The sequence below is a fragment of the Telopea speciosissima genome, chromosome 3, assembly GCF_018873765.1.
Source record: "Telopea speciosissima isolate NSW1024214 ecotype Mountain lineage chromosome 3, Tspe_v1, whole genome shotgun sequence".
Lineage (NCBI taxonomy): Eukaryota > Viridiplantae > Streptophyta > Magnoliopsida > Proteales > Proteaceae > Telopea > Telopea speciosissima.
Window position 1 is genome coordinate 24,262,789 of NC_057918.1, and position 20,879 is coordinate 24,283,667.

A 20,879-nucleotide genomic window follows, 5' to 3' on the forward strand; every position below is an offset into this window, starting at 1 on the left:
CGGAGATACGTATCGCACGCTATAGTTACACATGGAAATGGTCAAGATACATATAGAAATACACTTTAGGAGCAAAAAACAATATAAATAAGCAATATGCAGTTTGCTTCCTTGATTTGATTAGTTTTTCAGCAAGGAATCAAAGCCCCAAGCATGAAACTTGAGAGAAGATGTCACAAAATTGAAGTTTTGGGTGAAAACTAGTTCGCCCAGGTGTTGTTGGTGCTTGCTAGTTTTTGGAATCATGATTCTGAAGTCACATGTGCCTTTTAATGAGCGTATCACAATGTATCGCATTGTATCGGCCGTTACGATGCGATACATACCGATGCTTTAATATATTTTTTTCAACCCCAAAATTAATCGTATCGAGAGTAACGGTACTTATCGATCATATCATATCGTATCGTGCCGTATCGGCTGACATAATGCGACATTGATCGATAGAAACGTATCTCATTGTATTGTATCGATACCCTGTGATATTGATACGTATCCGTCGAGACGAAATGATATGGTGTGATATTTTAAACCATGCCTAGGATACATTCAAGCAAACTAAACTAAATCTTCCATTTCTGACTCGAGTTCCTTGAATCCTTGTGGATGGCTTGACTTGACCTTCCAATTTGAGCTCTACCAATCCATGACACAGTCTCTTGAGTAGCTTGAAATCTTCCAGTTTAAATCTTGGGCTCAAGGACATCCTTCTCAATGCTTGGAACCTGTATACTTATTAAAGCACTAGGAAGAATATGATAGCTTTTTCATAAGCAAATAGAATGTAATCACCGAAACATGATAACATTAATATCCAAAGATTGTACTTATGGTATCCTTTGCCTCAACAAATGTCATTATCGTTTGGGACATTTGTCATTATCAAAGCTTCAATAAATGATTCCTAGCTACAAATCTATTTCTCGTATTGAATGTGAGGCTTGTGAACTTGGCAAGCATCATCGCATTACTTTTCCCTCTCGTGATAATTCTAAGACTCCATCTTTATTCTCTTTGGTCCATTCTTATATTTGGGGACCATGTCGTATTAGGAATCATTCTGGTGTTTCAACTTTGTTATTTTGTAGATGATCGTTCTCGCATGACATGGCTATATTTGTTAAAGGATCGGTCTGAATTTCTTTTTATATTTAAACAATTTTATAATGAAATAAAATCTCTGTTTGATGTGTGCTGAAAATTTTTTCGTTGTAACAATGCTTTTGAGTACTCAAAGAAAAATTTCCTTTGTTCTGAGCATGATATGATACATCAAACTACTCGTCCATATTCTCCTCTACAGAATGGTGTTGCTGAACGGAAAAACAGCCACATGTGTTGCTCTTTAATGTTTTATATGATATCAAAATTAGTCACCCTTTTAGGTACTTTTCCCAAATTCTTCATCATTTGCTTTACCTCCACAGGTTTTTGACTGAACTTGTTTTGTTCATGTTCTTCGCCCTGGCGTTGATAAGTTATCACCCCATGTTGTGAAGTGTGTTTTCCTTGGGCATTCTCGTAGCCAAAAGGGATATAGATGTTATGATTTTGTGAGTCGACAACAGTTTACCAGTGCAAATGTTACTTTTTTTTAAATACTCCATATTTCTATTCTTAGGCTCCTATCTTGGAATCGTATGTCTCCAGTTCTCCACCTGTTCCTGCCATGATTCCTCTTGATGGATGCACTGCTCAGTGGCCAGACATAGCAAATGACTGTTTTTCCTCCAAGTAAGGACCTTGTAAAGTGTCTTAGGGCATACACTATTAAGTATAACCCTGATGGCTCTATTGAACGGTTTAAAGCTCGCCTGATTGCCAAGGGATACACTCAGACTTATGGGGTCAATTATTTTGGGACCTTTTCTCCAATGACCCGCTTTAATTCTGTCAGTGTTCTAATTTTCTTGGCGGTTAATTTTGACTGACCCTTGTTTCAGCTCGGAAATAAAAATGTTTTTTTCAGTATAGTGATCTACAGGAGGAGATGTAGAGTATGTTGCTCAAGGGGAGAATGCACAAAAGGTATGTAGGCTTAAAAAATCTATATATATATAATTATATATCTTGAAACAGTCACCAAGATCTTGGTATGATAAGTTTAGCACAGTTGTAACTAGCTGTGGGTTTACACAGTGCTATTCTGATCATTCTGTATTTGTTCGTCGTCAAAATTCTGAAGTTGTATTTGAGGTCTATGTTGATGATATAATTGTCTCGGGTGATGACTTACCTGGTATAAAGATATTGAGGCCTATTTAAAACATCTTCATATGAAAGATTTGGGGGCAGTTAGGTATGTCTTGGGTATTGAGGTTGTTCGTAGCAGAAAGGAGTGAGCTTGTTTCAGAGAAAATAGGTTCTTAATCTTCTGTCTGAGACCGGTATGTTAGGTTCTAAACAAGTTGACACTCCTACGGATCCTCTCTCAAACTTAGAACTTGTGACGACAAGGATTTTTTGGACACTCTTGGTGCAAAAGATTGGTTGACAAGCTTATTTATCTTACTGTCACCAGACCTGATATTTAGTTTGCCATATGTTGGTGTTATTAGTCAGTTTATAGAAAGAACATAGCAGACTCACTCACTGGGAGGCAGCATGTTTTTTAAAGGTCCTTCAGGAAAAAGATCTTATTTATAGACGCCACAATTATATTAATATTGTTGGTTATTCTGATGGTGATTGGGCTAGTGTTGATGATGATCGGAGATCGACTACTGGGTATTGTACGTTTTTTGGTGGTAATCTTGTTACATGGCGATGTAAGAAAACAGATGACATTGGTTTAATCTAGTGCTGAGGCTGAGTATAGGGCTATGACTCACACGATGACTGAACCGTCAGTTGTCATTCGAATTATCTGGGTACTGGCTCCTGAGGGGCCAGTGTCACAACATATGTCAGACCAGATTGACTTTTTTCACCAATCCATGTAACATGTCTAATATTTCTCTTGACAATTGGAAAGAAATTTCTAGTACCCTTCCAAAGTCCAACCCATGATAACTTACCCTCCTTATTTCCCATCCATTGTGAGCAAATCCGTATCTCACAGCCACCACCTCCCTCCACAGACCGTCATGCTCTTCCAAACCTCCACAGCACCACCTAATAGGGATAATTGATCTTTCTGACTGGCATACTACCCAAACCCCTTTATCCTTAGGGTACAAACCTTCATTCATTCCACAGAATGCATCTTCCTTCTTTGCAACAATGCCATAAAAAAAAAAATCTTTCTGCCATCTCCCAATCCTTTTCACCTCTCTCCAGCGACTCTCATGATCTTCCCTAAAACCTCCACAACCACCTATATAATAGGGACTTAACCTCTCTGAAAGGCTTAGCAGCCAAACTCCTTCCTCAGGAGTTAAATCTTTCTTCCATTACACTGAATGCTTCTCCTTCTCCTTTGCAGCAATTCCAAAAAAAAAATGTCTCTGCAATCTCTCAATTCTCTCCACTACTGCCACAGGAACTGTGAAGACAGGGAACTAGAACACTTTTAAGAAATTTGAACTTACCTCCCTTGGAAAGCTACTGATCCTTCTAAAAAGCTAAACCTCTCTGGAATATTCCCCTTTTCCTTTTACCACTCAAAAGAATGTGATATGTTTCATGGGTTTCAATAGAACAGTTGCTAACTTGAACTAGCTTTAGGATATCCTAGATATAGACATGAAAGATGACCCACGTCCTATTATTTCATTTGATAGTATCCATCTCGACAAGCAGATTTAGTATGGGCATTTATTTTGGTGAGATTGCAATACAGCATCAAGCTTGAATACTCACAAGATGCCTTTCTGTTTTATGATAAGGCTGCACAACTGGGAGGCCGAGAGGAGTCGTCCATCTCACAGGTTGATTTTCTGATGCAATAACCTGTTGGGAGTTCCATCATCTTAGAATCAAGAAGTGACAACAAGAACTTCCAGTAATTTTGTTGTCATTGGAATAAAAAAACTACGCACAAGCCAAAAAATGTGGGCAGAAGTATACCTTTGCACAGTCAGCAAGCCATCCCATAATGGCACGTGCTGCTTGGAACATCTCTCCTAGAGCAGTCAGTGTGACCTACAAACACACACAGGGAGAGCGAGAGAGAGAGAGAGGACGGTTATTCATGATGAAAACTTACAAGAAGGGCAAAGAGTGCTATTTCACGATTAGAACTTATCAATGACCTTTTGTCAAGGGGTACTTGGACCCACCAAATATGAGATACTCTATTTTTTTATGTGTGTGGGGGGGGGGGGGAGAATTCGTAGGCAGCTACATGGATTTAATAAGCATGTGCATGGGACTGCCGGGTGCCATATCAAAATATTTATAACTATTCAGTATAAGCTGGCAAAAAGAAAATAAAATCCATATTCTCAGAAAATAGTAATGAAATTTTCAGAACAGCAGAAATATTAATATATTAACTATATAGCCTTGTGCATACCTGAGATAGGGGGGGGGGGATCAGGAAAGCCTAATACTGATGCAGAATTTCAGCAAAAAGAGAAGATGGGCCAGTTGTTTTGGGTTTAGTTAACTTTCTTGGGTCAAGTTAGGCTTAATTTTGAGTGCCCACAATAGGTTATAAGCATAGTTGTCAAGGCGTCAACTAGGCGACGCCTAGGCGTCCAAGCCGACTTGGGCGCCTTGACCGCCTACTTGGTGTCGCCTTAAATTTGGACCCTCTCCAACGCCTTGGGTTGCCAAGATGCCGTGACAACCATGGTTATATGGGCCATGGGCTTACTATTTTTAAGTTCTCTATTGTAATGGGCCAATTCTATAAACACAAATATTAGGGGTTTAGGTCCTATATGGGATTAAGTAGTTAGTTTCTATTTTGGTTACTTAGTAGTAATTTAGTTTCCTTGATGTACAAAGCTCCACTACTACATGTGTGGGCCTATTTCCAATTCTTCCTGAGAGCTTGTTTGCGCGGGCTCATGTCCATACTTCCGTACTTTCATCTCATTCCCTTCCTCTATATGCCCTTCTCTTTCCTTTTCTTTCCTTTCGCTTTCTAAGCAGGGGTTGGAAGCTACTCTCGTACATTTTCTCTTTCCTCTGACCCTCTAACCAGAATTCGATTACACACAAGCTACCAAGCGTTTTCATACAAATAAAATATTTTCTAAACTATAAACTAAAAAACTAAATATAAAGGAATTCCAATTATATTGAAATAAAATTTAATAATCAAATAAGATAATTGGAATTGCATTTTTTTCTTCAGTTTGTCTTTGAATTTTGAATTCTATCTATAGAAAAACCTGCTTGGACGAAACGGAAGATATTGTCAATAAATAAAAGTACATCTTGTTCATTAACATCCCATAAATACTCTGGCATAGTTAGGGCAGTCAAACCAACTCTCATACGAGCTCCCGGCGGTTCATTCATCTGACCATAGATTAGTGCTACTTTGGATTCTGTAACATTTTGTTCATTAATCACTCTAGATTCTTTCATTTCCATTTAAAGATCATTTCCTTCACGAGTACGTTTGCCTAATCCGCCAAATACAGAAACACCGCTATGCACTTTGGCAATGTTGTTGATCAATTCCATGATGAGTACTGTTTTACCCACCTCAGCTCCCCCGAATAGTCCGATTTTTCCTCCGTGACAATATGGAGCTAAAATATCCACTACCTTAATTCCTGTTTCAAAAATAGACAATTTGGTATCTAACTGTATAAAGGCAGGCGTAGATCTATTAGTAGGAGATGGTGTGCGGGTATCTACAGGATCTAAATTTTCAACAGGTTCTCCAAGAACATTAAAAATTTGTCCGAGAGTCGCTCCATCGACTGGAACACTTAGAAGAGCTCCCGTGTCAATCTCTTTTAATAGTTTCTATTTTATCAGAGGGAGTAGACCTTTCTATATATTGTAAGGGCCTTAGAGCCCAACCTAAAAACTTTGATGGTGAATGAAATTGGCTTTTGCCTCCATTTCTGTGCAAGACAGTGAGCATGGTGAGATGCCATAGGGTTAGTGAGAGACTGACCTAGGCCATAGGTGACCTATTGACAAGACCTTCTGAAGTTGTGCTATTGCCCGCTGGAACCATTAGACTAAGAATGTAGGATACTGTTTGTGGTGATTTGAGAACAAGAGCAAACTATCCTCCATCCTTCCATACCCTGCGGCAATCTTTTCTGGAGATTTTCTGCAGAAATTTTTGTCCACAAGTAACTCTCAATCTGGCATCGGTTCCCCAGGGAATTCTGAAGTGTTCTTCTACTGTTAGTACCCTACCATCAACCATGAGTTAAGTTCCATCCTCTGGTATCATCTTGTCCCTCACAGCTACTCGTTTGTATTGGGAACCACCACAGAAAGCGTCACAACACGCGAAACTGCCCACTCCAATGGGAATGATGACTAAACCTGCTAGAAGCTCGTTAAAACATGAGATAATTGCTGCTAATCCACTCGAAGAAAGGTACCTAAATCCAATCCATGGTGTTGTCCTACGGCATTCTCACAGAAACAAAACATGGTCGACAGGGGAGTTAACCTCTTCAAGTGGCTAGATTACAGAGAACTTCAGACAATGCTCGTGGTTAACAGCGCCACTCGCAGATTTCGAGATAGGCTTTTGGGTCTCTTCAGCTTTCGAGTTTGAACAACAAGGAATCAGCTTTCAAGCTTCTAGGCTTGCCATTCGTGAGATGCAACATCCAAAGAATAGATTGCCTAGTTGCCTAAATCCCTATACCAAGAGAGGAGGCCTATGTAGTAGGACTACTCCAGCCTGAGAAAGATTGTCAATCTTTCTCCTCCGGCAATGGACGCAGCAAAATCATTCTTATCAACATATCTTTTTTCTCGTCAGCTTTGACTAGTTTGGAGCTTACTTTTATGCTGTCCACCCAGTCAAGTGCAAAAAATACAGTGGAATCACGCAACGCACGCCTCTACTCGACATTGATTTAAAGCCCATCCAATGGCAGGTTAAACCTGTGGCTGTAAGTTTCTATTTTTCTCCCTAGAGTTACTAATTTTGTTCTTGAGCCATTAGTCCCTATCCAGCCATCAACTTTGGATGATCTTTTGAAGTGTTTAAGAGACCCTTCCATCCTACCTTTGATAGTAGTTTGAGCCCCATCTCAGGTGGCTATAGGCTACTACTGTTGGTTGATCCAAAGTTGCTATCTTAGGAATTTCCTCTGTAACTTCAGTTCTGATTATCCATTTTGAGAGAGAATTTCAGATTCTTATTATTAACATTACCTACTGTTAGTGTCAATTTGCACGTGTTCTGACCTAAGAATCACAGATTTCACTTGGCTTCTAATTCTGGCAACTCCACTGTGTGAACCAATCTGACCATTAGATTGTGTTTATATTCTGTGGGCCTTGTTACCAGTGCCTATCCCTAACGTTGACCCAGTTGCTAGTGCTATCACAACCCTCATTAGTGCTGTTAATCAAGGGTGACCTGCTTTACTTCAGTGCATTCGCCCTAACCATGGGGTTTGGGGTCTAACTTGCTGATCTAACCATGGGGTTTGGGGTCTTACTTGCTGATCAGTGGACTTAGCCCCATCAAATACCTATACCAAGGATATAACTTTAGGGCCCAAAATGAATAAAATTAACTAACTCAAACATTTAGATCAGGTTTGGCTGGGTTTTCAGGGGAGCCTCAACCAACCCTAGATCAAGAATATGCATCTTATTCTAAATTCATAATCTCATGTCTTATCTCAGAAGTTCAATACAAAGTCATAAATGACTTCTAATTTTCCTTCTGACAATTAAATTTCCACGTAATGATGTCCATTGCACATAAGTTAATTGTCTGAGCCTAAATTGTAAAGGTTTAAAAAACTCTTCCTTGGGAATTTCTTTATCCCAGGTTTCTATTTTCCTTTTCAATACAAAATCCAAAGTTCCTATGCTTCTTCCACTTATTTCCAGACTGTTAGGACAATCTCCTACCAAATTAGTCTCAATTGAGAACCACAGGATGCAAATTTTTGTTTTCGTTTATTTTCTTTTCTTCCTAACCCCCTCCCCCTGTTCTATTTTTTAGTTTTTACATCATGTGAGAGTTTTACAACACTAGGGGAACTCCTCAAATTTGAGCAATGCATCTATTTTCTTTTTGGATAGACTGAGCTATGTTTCTCTTCCTTTTGTGCTGTAAACACTTGATTTGATGGGATGCAGAAGGGATGCCCTAAAATATTCCCTCAACATGAACAAATCTTGCCAAACCTGACTGGAACTAATGTGGCTGAGTAGAAAGCTCCATTAGTTGGTGGGCTGACTAATACCATGGTTTGGGCTTGGATTGGCCCTCAACTTGACAAACCCGGTTAACTTGAAACTCTAACTAGACTTTTACCAAAGGAAAAGAAATCAATGTGACAAATGAGTTGACTTTCATATTCCAATCCCCGATTATGTTGGTCTTCAATGGACTACATGGTAACACTAACCAGTAGACTCAGTGCCACTCTAAATGCTAGTGTGCAATCATGTAACCTTGCTGCATTAGATGTTAGTCTATAATTAATTTCTTGTTCTCAAAAACCTTCTTATTCCTTTTTCCCTTATTTTCCTTTGTAGACACGCCAAAGAAAGTTATAATGTATTTTCCCAAGTGAAATATTGTTTTATATTTGAACATTTTTAGGCCCGAACCACTACCTCATATCCAATTAAAAACAGATTTCTTCTCTTGTATTCCTGATATGCTAACGAAGACTAGATGGACCAGTAGGAGTCAAATGGTGCATAACAGGAGGTTCCAAAAGGACAAGGGGAAGACCGAAAAAATGGTCTTGGTTTAAGTGGTGGGGAATGAATGGTTCTAAGTTACCGGCAGATATGGCCTCAGAAAGGAATGGTGGACTCATGTGGGCAGACCAAGTAATTGGGACAAGGCTTCCTGAGTCGTGTTGAATGTTATAAATGATATGCTATTATATCAAATACTATGTAATATGAGATGCTGATTCCAGTGACAATCCTTGATTTTAGATCACAGGTTACCTACTTTAGCAGCATAGCAAGATGCACTGAATAGCAATCTATCATCAGTGATATGACCCTTCTCCTGCAGCCTTCGTTTAATCTGCTCACGTGCCCCAACATAAGTAACACCATACACTGAAGTCATCACTGTTTGTTTCACCAATTTCCGATCTACCTGAAAGCTAATAAACACTTGAAATCATCAGTTGAATTTTGAAAGCAGGTATGCCATGCATTTTCCCATTAACTTTCTCATTTCTGAAGGAAGCACTTAAATCCAACACTTCAGAAGAGAAAACTGACCTGATCAATTAAGACCTTAGCTAATAAAGCAGTTCGGTTAGTTGCAGGATCCCTCTCTGAGTCCATTTTCATGATGTCAAAAACCCTTCAGATTGGACAACAGACTACCTTCAGGAGCTACTTCATACAATGGGATATACGAGAAGAGAGTACCATCATTTGCTCAAAGAAAAACTTAAAACATTTAAAGCCAAATATTCTCAGCACAATGATGGGGGGATGTACTGTCAACTGTAAAAATGAGCCAGTCATTCAACACACGGGACAATATTCATCACCAGCCTTGTTTTGTTCTGAGGGAGGGGAGAGTCATTGTTATTCATGAGTTATTCAAAACTCCAAGGTAGGTGTATAGTTAGAAGTTTATTTGATCGGTTGGGACTTGGGAGGTTGATCATGAAACTCTAAAGGTCTCACTCCAGATTGGACAACAACAAATTTAATCAGACAAGGAATTGCTCAGGAGATATCTCAAGAGGAAATGCAAATGGTGGCATAGACTTTCCTTTTTTATGTAATATGTATAATGGTGCATAAATTTTCTTTTGAAGAAGGTATATGGTGCATAACACGAACCACATGCAATGGATGGGATGACATGTTTTTTTAAGATTTCGTACACTTCCATACTTATTGTCACCATTATGCTCATTACAGTGTTAAGAAATCTTAAGAAAGAAATATTTACGTTCTTCACAAAGATTCTCAGTCATGGAGATTGCTCATACCTAGAAGCTATTTCTGAGTAAACGTCAGCAGGCCTCTCCTGAGCAACTAAGTTTACCGCAGCTGCTTCCAACTGAGATACAAATACCACCCACCACAGGAAAAGGTTAAAAGACTAAATATAAGAATCGGAAAATTAAAAGACAAGACAAGAAGCAGTAGAATATATAATAAAGCATGATTACATGGTGAAGATGGTTGGCAGACAAGAATATGCAAATAACTCCATCCCTAAATAATATCAGGTAGGAAATACTAAAGAGCTAGCTCCTAACTGATACAGTTTCTTTTTTGGTACTGATACATTCAAATGCTTAAAATGCTAATAAGCTCATCCTTAAACTTTATATTGATAATATGTATAACAATAACTCAAATAAGAAAATGGATAAACTGCCTCAATGGTGATAATAACAAGGGATGTAAGACACCTCCCCCTCCCCCCCACCCAAAAAATAAATAAATAAAAAAAATAAAAATAAAGAATAATAATAAAAAAAAAAGGGAAAAGAAAGAGGAGTTAACAATAAACTTACACTATCTCTTCCCAGAGCTGCATAGTGCTGTAAACCATTGCATGAACCATCCTATTAAAGAAAGAACAGTCAACATAATAAGTTCTACCGAAGATCACATATAATACAAATTCTAGAGTAAAAGAGCAGGGTGGTATTAAGCAGAAGATACAAATACATGAAGCGTGATCCATTAATAAAGAGGCATGACCGGATGGTCATTGGAATAAGTTCTATGAAATGACAGTTGATCAAAGACGAGCAAAAAAGAAAGTTTCAGTGCACAGCATCAAATGTCAAGAGACCAACAACTACTATTTAGCCAACCGTTTAGCGGCATACACGATGAACATGAAGGGGATGCGAGAAGCATCAAATGACCCTCACTCAAGATAAGGAAAAAGCAAACTTGATTGGAAAGCCTTGACAACCTATCCATCTTACATTTCTGGGCATTCAGGAATGTGTAGTAAACAACAGAAAAACAAAATTCCAGTGATGATTTAACTATTAACTATGTCTTTGGCCTAAAAGCCCTAGTAGGTGGGGCTATTGTTAGTAAAACTTAATGAGACAAAAGAAAAGTGTCAAAGTTAGATCTTGATACAGTTCATTAAGAGAAACTACAGTCCACTGTACAAATTCAAGAACTTATTTCCCTGTTGTGAATAATTTTTTTCTTGATAAACAAAGCAGCCATTAAGTAGTTGATTGATTAGTCAATTAACGTGTCAACTGGTCCCAAGTCATTAGTTGACCGACTGAATTATTTCATAAATGCTTTTTGTGCAAAGGATAGCATTTTTGACAATAGATCATAGATCTAAAGAGTGTCATTCCTTTCAAATGTTCGCATAATTTTCCTTACAAAAAGCTGAAACAATCCATAGCATGGGGGAAGCTACTTGGTAACCTGAACCTGTGCCAGATAAAGTACCAGGATTTTTTACGCATTCTATCTATTTGGATTGGTGGATACTTTGGGACTATGGGTAGGAACATAGGAAGTTAGGGACTCTCTTCCCAATGGCTGTCAGTTGGAGCATATGGCATTGTTAACAAAACAGGAATTTCGTGAATGGCTTGAAAGATCAATGAGATCAGTCAAGCTCTTTATTTATAATAATAATAATAATAAAAGAGATTACAAAGGGAAACACTGTTCACGACACTACACACGACACTGTTCACATGAACAGTGTCACAGCCCAAATTACAATCCTACCCTTGTTCAAAAGTACATAAATAAAGCATAAATAAAAAACCAAAAATACCCTTATAATATCGGGTAACACATCTCAACACTCCCCCTCAAGTTGGGGCATAGATATCACACATGCCCAACTTGACTAGACTAGGATAAAACAACTTCCCACTCAACCCTTTGATGAAGACATCAGCCAGTTGATCTCCAGACTTCACAAAAGGAATACAAATCTGCCCACGCTCTCTAACTTCTCCTTGATGAAGTGTCTGTCAATCTCCACATGTTTGGTACGATCATGCTGCACTGGATTGTGGGCAATGCTAATTACTGCTTTGTTGTCACAATACAACACCATTGAAAGATGAACAGAACCACGGATATCAAGGAGTAAACTCTGAAGCCATAGTAACTCACATATGCCCTGGGCCATAGCACGGAATTCAGCTTCAGCACTAGATCTTGCCACAACATTTTGCTTTTTACTCCGCCATGTGACTAGATTTCCTCCAACAATGGCAATAAGGAGACAGAGAGCTCCTGTTGGGTAGTGGCATTAGCCTTCTTTCTAATCTCATAGACCTGTGCATCATTCCCCGAGCGACCATAAGTCTCTTTGGCACCATTCCAGATAGTGTGGGCAGTGTCCAGTAAAAGAAAATTGTCTGAGATATCCCCTTGCATAGAATGGATCAAGTAGGACATCACCATCGCATCATTCGATAACCACTTGTTGAGCTGAGAACCCTCTTCCACTGGTTTAGTTGTTGTCTCAAGAAGATGGCCAGTGAGGCCACGGCCAACTACTGTCAAATAGGTAGACCGAGACCACTTCAGGTAGTTAGAGCCATCAAGTTTGATTGGGGCAGTAAGGGGAAGAAAATCAGTCCGACGCTGGCCATCAATGCCAGAAGAGGCCGAAGAAGAATCTGAACCAGTCATTGCAGCAGGTAACCAATCTTCAATGAAGCAGCAAACAGCCAAAAAATATCCAAAAAAATTCTGGAATCGACCCCCAATAGAAAAGGGCTGTATTGGAGCAAAAAATCTCAGATATGTAGGCTGGGAATGATGTCGAATGAAGGCAGCAAGGGTGCCAATCAGATGCAGCAGGAACCAGCAGCCCAACCCCAAGATCGATTAATGTCAGGGTTTTGAAAAAAAACCCTGAGAAGAGAGATCGATAAGGGGCTGGGGTCTTCAACCAATCTGATGAAGTGAATAGGGGCTGAGAACAATATCAAATAAAGATCCCACAATAGAAGATGCAGCCGAAACAGATGTAGAGGCCTGATCTCCAAAAAAAAAATAGGAATCTTCAAATCGCAGACAGTGCTTCAGCTCCACTCGATCCAAAAAAGAGGCATAAAAAAGGAGGTATATTGGGGCAGCAGCTAGATCATTACGATCACCTCAGTAGTGCTGCCCTAATGGGAGAAGAAGAACCAAAAGAAAGGAAGAAAGAAGAACGGAAGAAGCTCGATGGAGGGAAGGAGAAAAAAATCGAAGGGAGGAAGGTGGGTTTTGAAAACCTAGATCAGAGTGTATTTGGCTCTGATGCCATGTTAACAAAACAGGAATTTCGTGAATGGCTTGAAAGATCAATGAGATCAGTCAAGCTCTCTATTTATAATAATAATAATAATAAAAGAGATTACAAAGGGAAACACTGTTCATGTGAACAGCATCACAGCCCAAATTACAATCCTACCCTTGTTCAAAAGTACATAAATAAAGCATAAATAAAAAATCAAAAATACCCTTATAATATCGGGTAACACATCTCAACAGGCATAACCATAGCATGGGGGGAAGCTACTTGGTGACCTGAACTTGTGCCAGATAAAGTCCCAGAATTTTTTACGCATCCTATCTATTTGGATTGGTGGATACTTTGGGACTATGGGTAGGAATATAAGGAGTTGGGGACTCTTCCCAATGGCTGTCAGTTGGAGCATATGGCATGAAATAAGTACCAGTGTTTTTTACAACCACAAGGAGGCAGCTTACTCCAAGGCTGAGGAGCTTTTTTTTTTTCCTTCTTTAATAAGTTGATGCAAACTTTTCCAAGGCTCCTATGATAGCATTAAAGTATAGTGTCCTCTCACCTTCGTAATGTAACAGTATAATTTCTTGATGTTTTACTATTTATGGCAATATGCATATTTGCTCTCTAAAGCTTTCTTTACCACCACCAAACCAAAATTTACTATTTGTGCAGTCAATTCTAGATTTACTTCTCATAAAAAAACAAGAAAAACAAATTTTAGCATTATAGATGCTTAGGTTTGTATTTAGATTCATAATGGCTTTTAGGAAGTTCCGATAGAAGTTATCCGTTAAAGGATTGATGGGAGGTCAAATTTAGAGGTTCTCACTTATTAACGCAAAGGTTGAACATGTGATCTACCAAAAGAACCACAGCTACAGTGAAATAGATGGCTTTTCTTCATTACTAGGAGATAGAAAGGCAAAGTTTAAATCTTCTATATGCCCATATTGCTATGAGGATATTGGACAAAAAATGTGACAATTTTTTGGTCCTACAGTTTCTGAAGAATCACTTACTTGGTGAATAGGCAGGTGGGAGATGACAGTCTGTGGTGACGAGCTTTTTAAGGCCTCCGACAGATTAACACAGGCTGCCAAGCATTGGAAAGGATCTTCAGCATTTAGCCACCAGTGATTACCCTCAACAGGTTTATCTGCTGAATCAAAGATATCATCCAAATGGTTCTCCACAAAAGCTATGCGTCCATCATAAGAAAGCTTTTCAACACCGCCACCATACAGATTTCCCAGATGTATCTTCAGCCAGTGCAACCCAGATTTCCCTAGTGGCCGTCCTTCTGAAAACTCAAGAACTCCACGACACAGGTCAGAACTTAGATGATTCAAATGTGAATGCATGGGATAGGCACGACCTCGAAAGTCTAGATTATGGGGATAATAAAAGCCTTCATCATTTTTCATTTTCCGAGCCACCTGTTTCAAGATCAACCTTTTCAGGAATACTGCTAGTAGAAAAGAAAACCCAAAAGAATATGGTATTGATAAACCTTCAAAATGAAAACTGGAATCTCATAAAAGATGCTCGTGATTAGCCCTAGTGTCATTTGTTTTGTCAACCAAAACACCAAAACAAGCAGTTGGTCAGTTGAATAGCCTTAAATAAGGCCTGACTTACTGGTACAGGAGCAAGCAAGTCAGGCCATGAGTAGTAGCTGGTTTTAGGGTTTTTTTCCCCTCTTCTTTATTTTGAGTTATTTTTCTCATGGGCTTCCATATTCAGTAGATTGGATTTCTTTTAGTTTTTTTGCTTTTATTTATTCTATTTTATTTTCTGACTAGTCAGTTTCGGGCTTAAAGGAAAATTTAATAGGACAGTCATATGACCTGCTATGATGTATGGTGCAGAATGTTGGGCAGTTAAGACTTAAGAAGCATCATGTAGATAAACTCAGTATAGCATAGATGAGGATGCTGAGATGGATGTGTGGAAACTACAAAGGATAAATAAGGAATGATCATATTAGAGCCGATTTGGGAGTAGCTCCGATACATGATAAGCTATGAGAAATTCGTTTGAAGTGGCATGGCCATGTTCAACGGAGGCCTATGGATGCTCCAATACGGAGAAGTGATTTGATTCAGATTGAAGGAACTAAAAGAGCCAGGGACAGACCTAAAATGACCCTAGGAGAAGTGGTGAGAAAAGACTTAGGCCTTGTATCAAGTATGAACTCAAATAGACCGGTTTGGAGGGCAAGGATCCATGTCTCCAACCCCATTTAGTTGGGATAAAGCTGAGTTGTTGTTGCAGTCAGTTTTGGGCTTCATTAGTCTAGTAGGTCTACCACTAGACGGTGGACTTAAGTGGGGTTTAAAAGCTTGGGATTAATTTATAATTTGAATAAAGGCAAATAGCAAATTCCATCCAGCCCTAGATATAACTGGTGTTAATGTATTATTAGTTTTCTGATTTGATTAGGATAAATCACTAGAAACCAAATTCTCACAGCAAACCGACTCAAGTCACCTTAGTCCAGGGGGTATATATTTATGGATGTAAAAACTCTCTTCCTCAGATTGGAATGGTATTCCTATACACTTAAGGTGAATGATTATCTTCTGCTTTTGGTTTGAAGAAAACCCAAGAGCTCCAAGAAAGGCAACCAGCTGACTAGTTATGTTCTTTCTTGTGCCATTTCTGCATTCTAGTAATCACTCCAATAAATAGGCTTGTCAGAGGCTTTGACAGAAAATCCTATTCCCCTGCTGCCCTCATGAAGATTGACACACACAAAGCTTTTGATTCCTTGAGGTGGCCTTTCCTTCAGTTTTTGTCAATTGGATCTATCATTGCATTTCTTCTCCGTTCTTCTCAGAGCTTGTCAATGATAGTCCGGCCGGTTTCTTCGTTTCTACTATGGGCATTCGCCAGGGCTGTCCCCTCTCCATTCATATTGTCCTCAGTCCCCATACATCTATTGGTCTGGTATTTTCGGGTTACCTCAATCCACTATTAAGGAGTTGGAGTCCCTCATGTGTGCGTTCTTTTGGAAAGGATCTGAATCCTCCAGATTCCTCCACCATATCAGCTGGGCTGTTGTCTGTCTTCCCAATGATGAGGGAGGCCTTGGATTGAGAAGAATAAAAGAGGTTAATTCAACTGGTATTCTCAAACTGTTGAGTTATGTAAACCCGATAAGGGTATTTTGGACCCTTTTTTCTGTTTTTCCCCACAGCTTACATAGTCGGCTATGTAGGGACCTTTAAGTAATTTTGCCTCTCTACTTGAATGTTATAAATAAAGTTGCTTAGGGATCACATTGATCACTTAAGCTATTCATAAAATCCTGTTTTGCCAACATGGCATCAAAGCCAAACTTTTCTCTGATCTAGGTTTTCAAAACCCACCACCCTCCCATCGATTTTTCTTCCTTCTCTTTCCCTCTATTTCTTTTCTCTCCTTTCTTCTTGGTTCTAATCCTTCACCTTAGGACAGCACTAATGAGGTGATCGTATGATCTAGCTGCTGCCCTCAAACCTACCTCTTCTCTTTTTCATGATCTAATTTCTGCTCGATAGCTGCTGGAACCATCTCTGCAGTATTGGAGTTCTCCATAGTTTTTGAAGATTAGGCCTCCATCCCTGTTGAAGGCTGATTTTCCAATGTTGGGGCTTCATCTGCAACTTGACCAGCATCTATCCAGCCTCTACAATTTTTTTGAAGACCCCTAACCCCAATTGATCTCTACTTTCAGGGTTTTACAAAACCCTGACACATCGATTTTTGGGTTAGGGCTGCTTGCTGCTGCTGATTTTTTTCAGAGGAGTTTCTACCACCAAGAGGGTCACTCGACCTCATATTCAGCCATTACTTCTTGAGTTTTTTTGCAAAAATTCTGCTCACCTTTTTTTGGGATCGATTTCTCCCAATATCGATTCCAAGGTTTTTGGTTCTTCCTGGCTGGCTACATCGGTTACTTGCTTCTTCAACTCATTGATTGGCTGCCCCAATGACAGGTTCAGATTCTTCTTCTGCAACCTCTGGGATTGATGGACAGCCCCAGACTGATTTTCTTCCCCTTGCTGCTCCTATCAAACTTGATGGCACCAATTATCTCATGTGGTCTAAGTCTACATATTTGACCATTGCTGGTCGTGGGCTTACTGGCCATATTTTTGGGACTACTCCCATGCCGGCTGACCCTGGTTCTCTGCAAGAAAGGTGGCTGTCTCATGATGCTATGATCATGTCTTATTTAATCCACTCTATGCAACCAGACCTGTCCGACAACTATTTACTACTGGAAACATCCCATCAAATCCGGAGTGCTATCAAAGAGACCTATGGGCGAGTTGGGAATGATGCTCAGGTGTATGAGATTCGCAAGAAAGTTCATTACACCACTCAAAAGGAGCTGTCCGTCTCCAAGTACTATGCTGCCCCCAAAACCTTGTGGCAGCAATTGAATCATTACTCCGATTTTCAGCCATCTACTGCTACTGATATTGCTGCCTATCGCAAACACGTCGACAAAATCCGTGTATATGACTTCTTGGCAGGTCTGAATGTGGAGTATGACCCTAGTCGATTGCAAGTTCTCAGCTGGTCTCCATTTCCTACCCTAGAGAAGTCCTTTGTTTTGGTTCATACAGAGGAGACTCATCGGGCTGCTATGTTACATTCCTCAACTGTTGATCGCTCCGCCTTACAAGCTAATTCCAGCCGTACTTCTATTACCATTACTTATGGTGGTACTATTGCCTCCAAACAGCCTGTCAAGTGTGAACACTGCAACAAACCTTATCACACTAAGGCTCAATACTGGAAGTTACATGTGAAGCCTATTGACTTTGAGGTGAAATGGGGCCGTGGGAAGTCCAAACCTAAGGCCAATCTTACTGAATCTCCTACTGCTGATGCTGCCCCTTCCACTGACATTGGGCTTACTCAGGATGAACTCCTGGCTTTTCGTCGCATGCTACAAGCCTCTTCCACTGCACCTACTACGGCTTCTGCACCTGGTGCCCCTTCTGGTTCTCACTTTGCCTCAAGTATTCCAGTCAGTAGTCATTGCAAATCGGCTGTGTCCAGTCCTTGGATTATGGACTTTGGTGCTATTGACCACATGATTGGTTCCCCCCATGTGTTTCACCAATATTCTCCCTCTTCTGGAAAAGATAGTGTTCGAGTGGCTAATGGTTCCCTTTCTCCTATTAATGGAAAGGTTTCCATTTGCTGCTCTCCTACCCTTACATTAAATTCTGTTTTACATGTTCCCTCATTTTCTACTAATCTTCTTTCCATTTGTAGTCTCACCAAAGATTTGAACTGCAAAATAACTTTCTTTCCCTCTCATTGTGTTATATAGGATTTGGTGAAAGGGCACACGATTGGGGTGGTAAGGTACATGGTGATCTCTACTTACTCGACACAGGTTAGCCTTCTCTTCCATCAGCTTCATCTTCGGCTCATCAATTACAATCAGCCACTTGTCCTGATCTCCATCTATGGCATTTGTCGGCTTGGTCACTCTCCACTTAGAACTTTAGCTTTTTTTGTTTCCCTACTTGGTTAAAGAATGTAAAACGGATGAGTTTTCATGTGAGGCCTGTGTTTTGCCCAAACAGACTCGTTCTAGTTATTTTCCATTAAATAAAAGAAGTGTTTCTCCCTTTGCTTTAGTTCATACTGATGTGTGGGGCCCTGCCCGTCGTGCTTCTATTTCTGGTCATAGATGGTTTGTCTCATTTATTGATTGTTATATTTGTACTACCTGGATGTACATGATGCAGCACAAGAGTGAGGTTTTTACCGGTTTTCGGCTCTTCCATTGTATGGTTTAGACCCAATTCAATGCCACCTTAAAAATTCTGTAGAGTGAGCAGAGAATACATGGAGGGTCAGTTCCAAAATTATTTAGCTGAAAATGGCATTGTTCATCAGACCAGCTGTGTTGACACTCCGGCCCAGAATGGAGTGGCTGAAAGGAAAAATAGGCATCTTCTGGAAGTGGCTCAGGCCATTATGTTTGCATGGAAGGTTCCTTCTCAATATTGGAGTGATGCGATACTTATCCTTGCCTACCTCATCAACTAATGCCTACCCGTGTACTTGATGGCCGTGCCTCTATTGACATTCTCCAGGGTTCTTCTTCTTTTATGGTCCCCCCAAAAATTTTTGGTTGTGTTTGTTATGCTTACAACCATCATCCTCATGGCAAGCTCGGCCCTCGGAGCATTTGGTGTATATTCCTCAGAAGTGGCAGGAGGCGATTGCAGATCCAAAGTGGAAAGCAGCCATGATGGAAGAGATGATGACCTTATCCAAAAATGAGACATGGGAGCTAGTGGTTCTTCCTCCGGGCAAGAAACCAGTCCGCTGTAAATAGGTGTTTGTTGTCAAGCAGAAGCTAGACGGAATAATGGACAGATACAAGGCCAAACTTGTGGCCAAGGGCTTTACTCAGACCTATGGGATCGACTATCAGGAGACATTTGCCCCAGTTGCAAAGTTGAATATTATTCGGGTTTTGCTGTCATATGCTGTCAATCTAGGCTGGGATTTGCAACAATTGGACGTAAAAAATGCATTCCTTCATGGAGAGCTGGAAGAGGAGATTTATATGGAGGTTCCTCCAGGCTTTTCTTGTGACAAGACTCATGGGAAGGTTTGCAGGCTGAAGTGGGCATTATATGGGTTGAAGCAATCTCCTCGGGCTTGGTTTGGCAGGTTCCATAAAGCAATGGTCTCTGTAGGATACAAATAGAGTAATGCTGGTCACACCTTGTTCATCAAACGAAATGGAGATAAGGTCACTCTTCTTATAGTCTATGTCGATGAAATAGTTGTGACTGGTAATGATGCGGATGAAGTTTCTCACTTGAAGACTTTCTTAGGACGAGAATTTGACATAAAAGATCTAGGACAGCTCAGGTATTTCCTTGGGATTGAAGTTGCCTGTTCTCCCAATGGCATTTTTCTCTCCCAAAGGAAGTATGTTCTAGAACTACTCTCAGAGACTGGTTTGTTAGGATGTCATCCGTGTGACACTCCTTTGGAAGCTACTACTCGTCTGCAAGAGAAGGATGGTGATCCAGTTGATAAGGATCGATATCAATGGTTGGTGGGAAAATTAATTTATCTCTCCCACGCTAGACCGGACATTGCATTTGCAGTAAGCTTGGTCAGTTAGTTCATGCATGATCCCTACTCCACTCATATGGTTGCTGTCCTTCGTATTCTCCATTACTTGAAGTCAGCTCCAGGAAAAGGGATTCTCTTGTCTCCACATGATCATCTTTGCATTGAGGCTTACACAGATACAGATTGGGGTAGTAATCCTGACAGGAAATCCACTTCAGGTTATTGTACTTTTGTAGGAGGTAATCTTGTCACATGGCAGAGTAAAAAACAAAATGTTGTGGCGAGATCCAGTGATGAAGCCGAATTTCGTGCTATGGCCCAGGGCATATGTGAGTTATTGTGGCTTCAGAGTTTAATCCAAGATATTAGTGGTTCTGTTCATCTTCCAATGATGTTGTATTGTGACAACAAAGTAGCGATCAGTATTACCCACAATCCAATGCAGCTTGACTGTACTAAGCATGTGGAGATT

The 20,879-nt window shown here is 40.0% G+C and overlaps 1 protein-coding gene across 3 annotated transcripts in view; it reads right to left on the bottom strand.

Annotated features, from left to right (window-relative positions):
* Positions 1–20,879, bottom strand: part of LOC122655637 (DNA-directed RNA polymerase 3, chloroplastic-like) — a 44,164-nt gene that overhangs the window by 9,671 nt on the left and 13,614 nt on the right. For 2 of the 3 annotated variants that reach the window (XM_043849889.1, XM_043849888.1), the window contains exons 9-15: positions 14,320–14,736; positions 10,569–10,619; positions 10,035–10,105; positions 9,307–9,391; positions 9,026–9,178; positions 4,009–4,083; positions 3,802–3,891 (exon numbers count right to left, since the gene is read on the bottom strand). In XM_043849889.1, coding sequence (XP_043705824.1) covers positions 3,802–3,891; positions 4,009–4,083; positions 9,026–9,178; positions 9,307–9,391; positions 10,035–10,105; positions 10,569–10,619; positions 14,320–14,736 — 942 coding nt within the window. Of the gene's footprint in view, positions 1–3,801; positions 3,892–4,008; positions 4,084–9,021; positions 9,179–9,306; positions 9,392–10,034; positions 10,106–10,568; positions 10,620–14,319; positions 14,737–20,879 lie in introns of all 3 variants that reach the window. The other variant, XR_006331992.1, reaches the window with a different exon arrangement.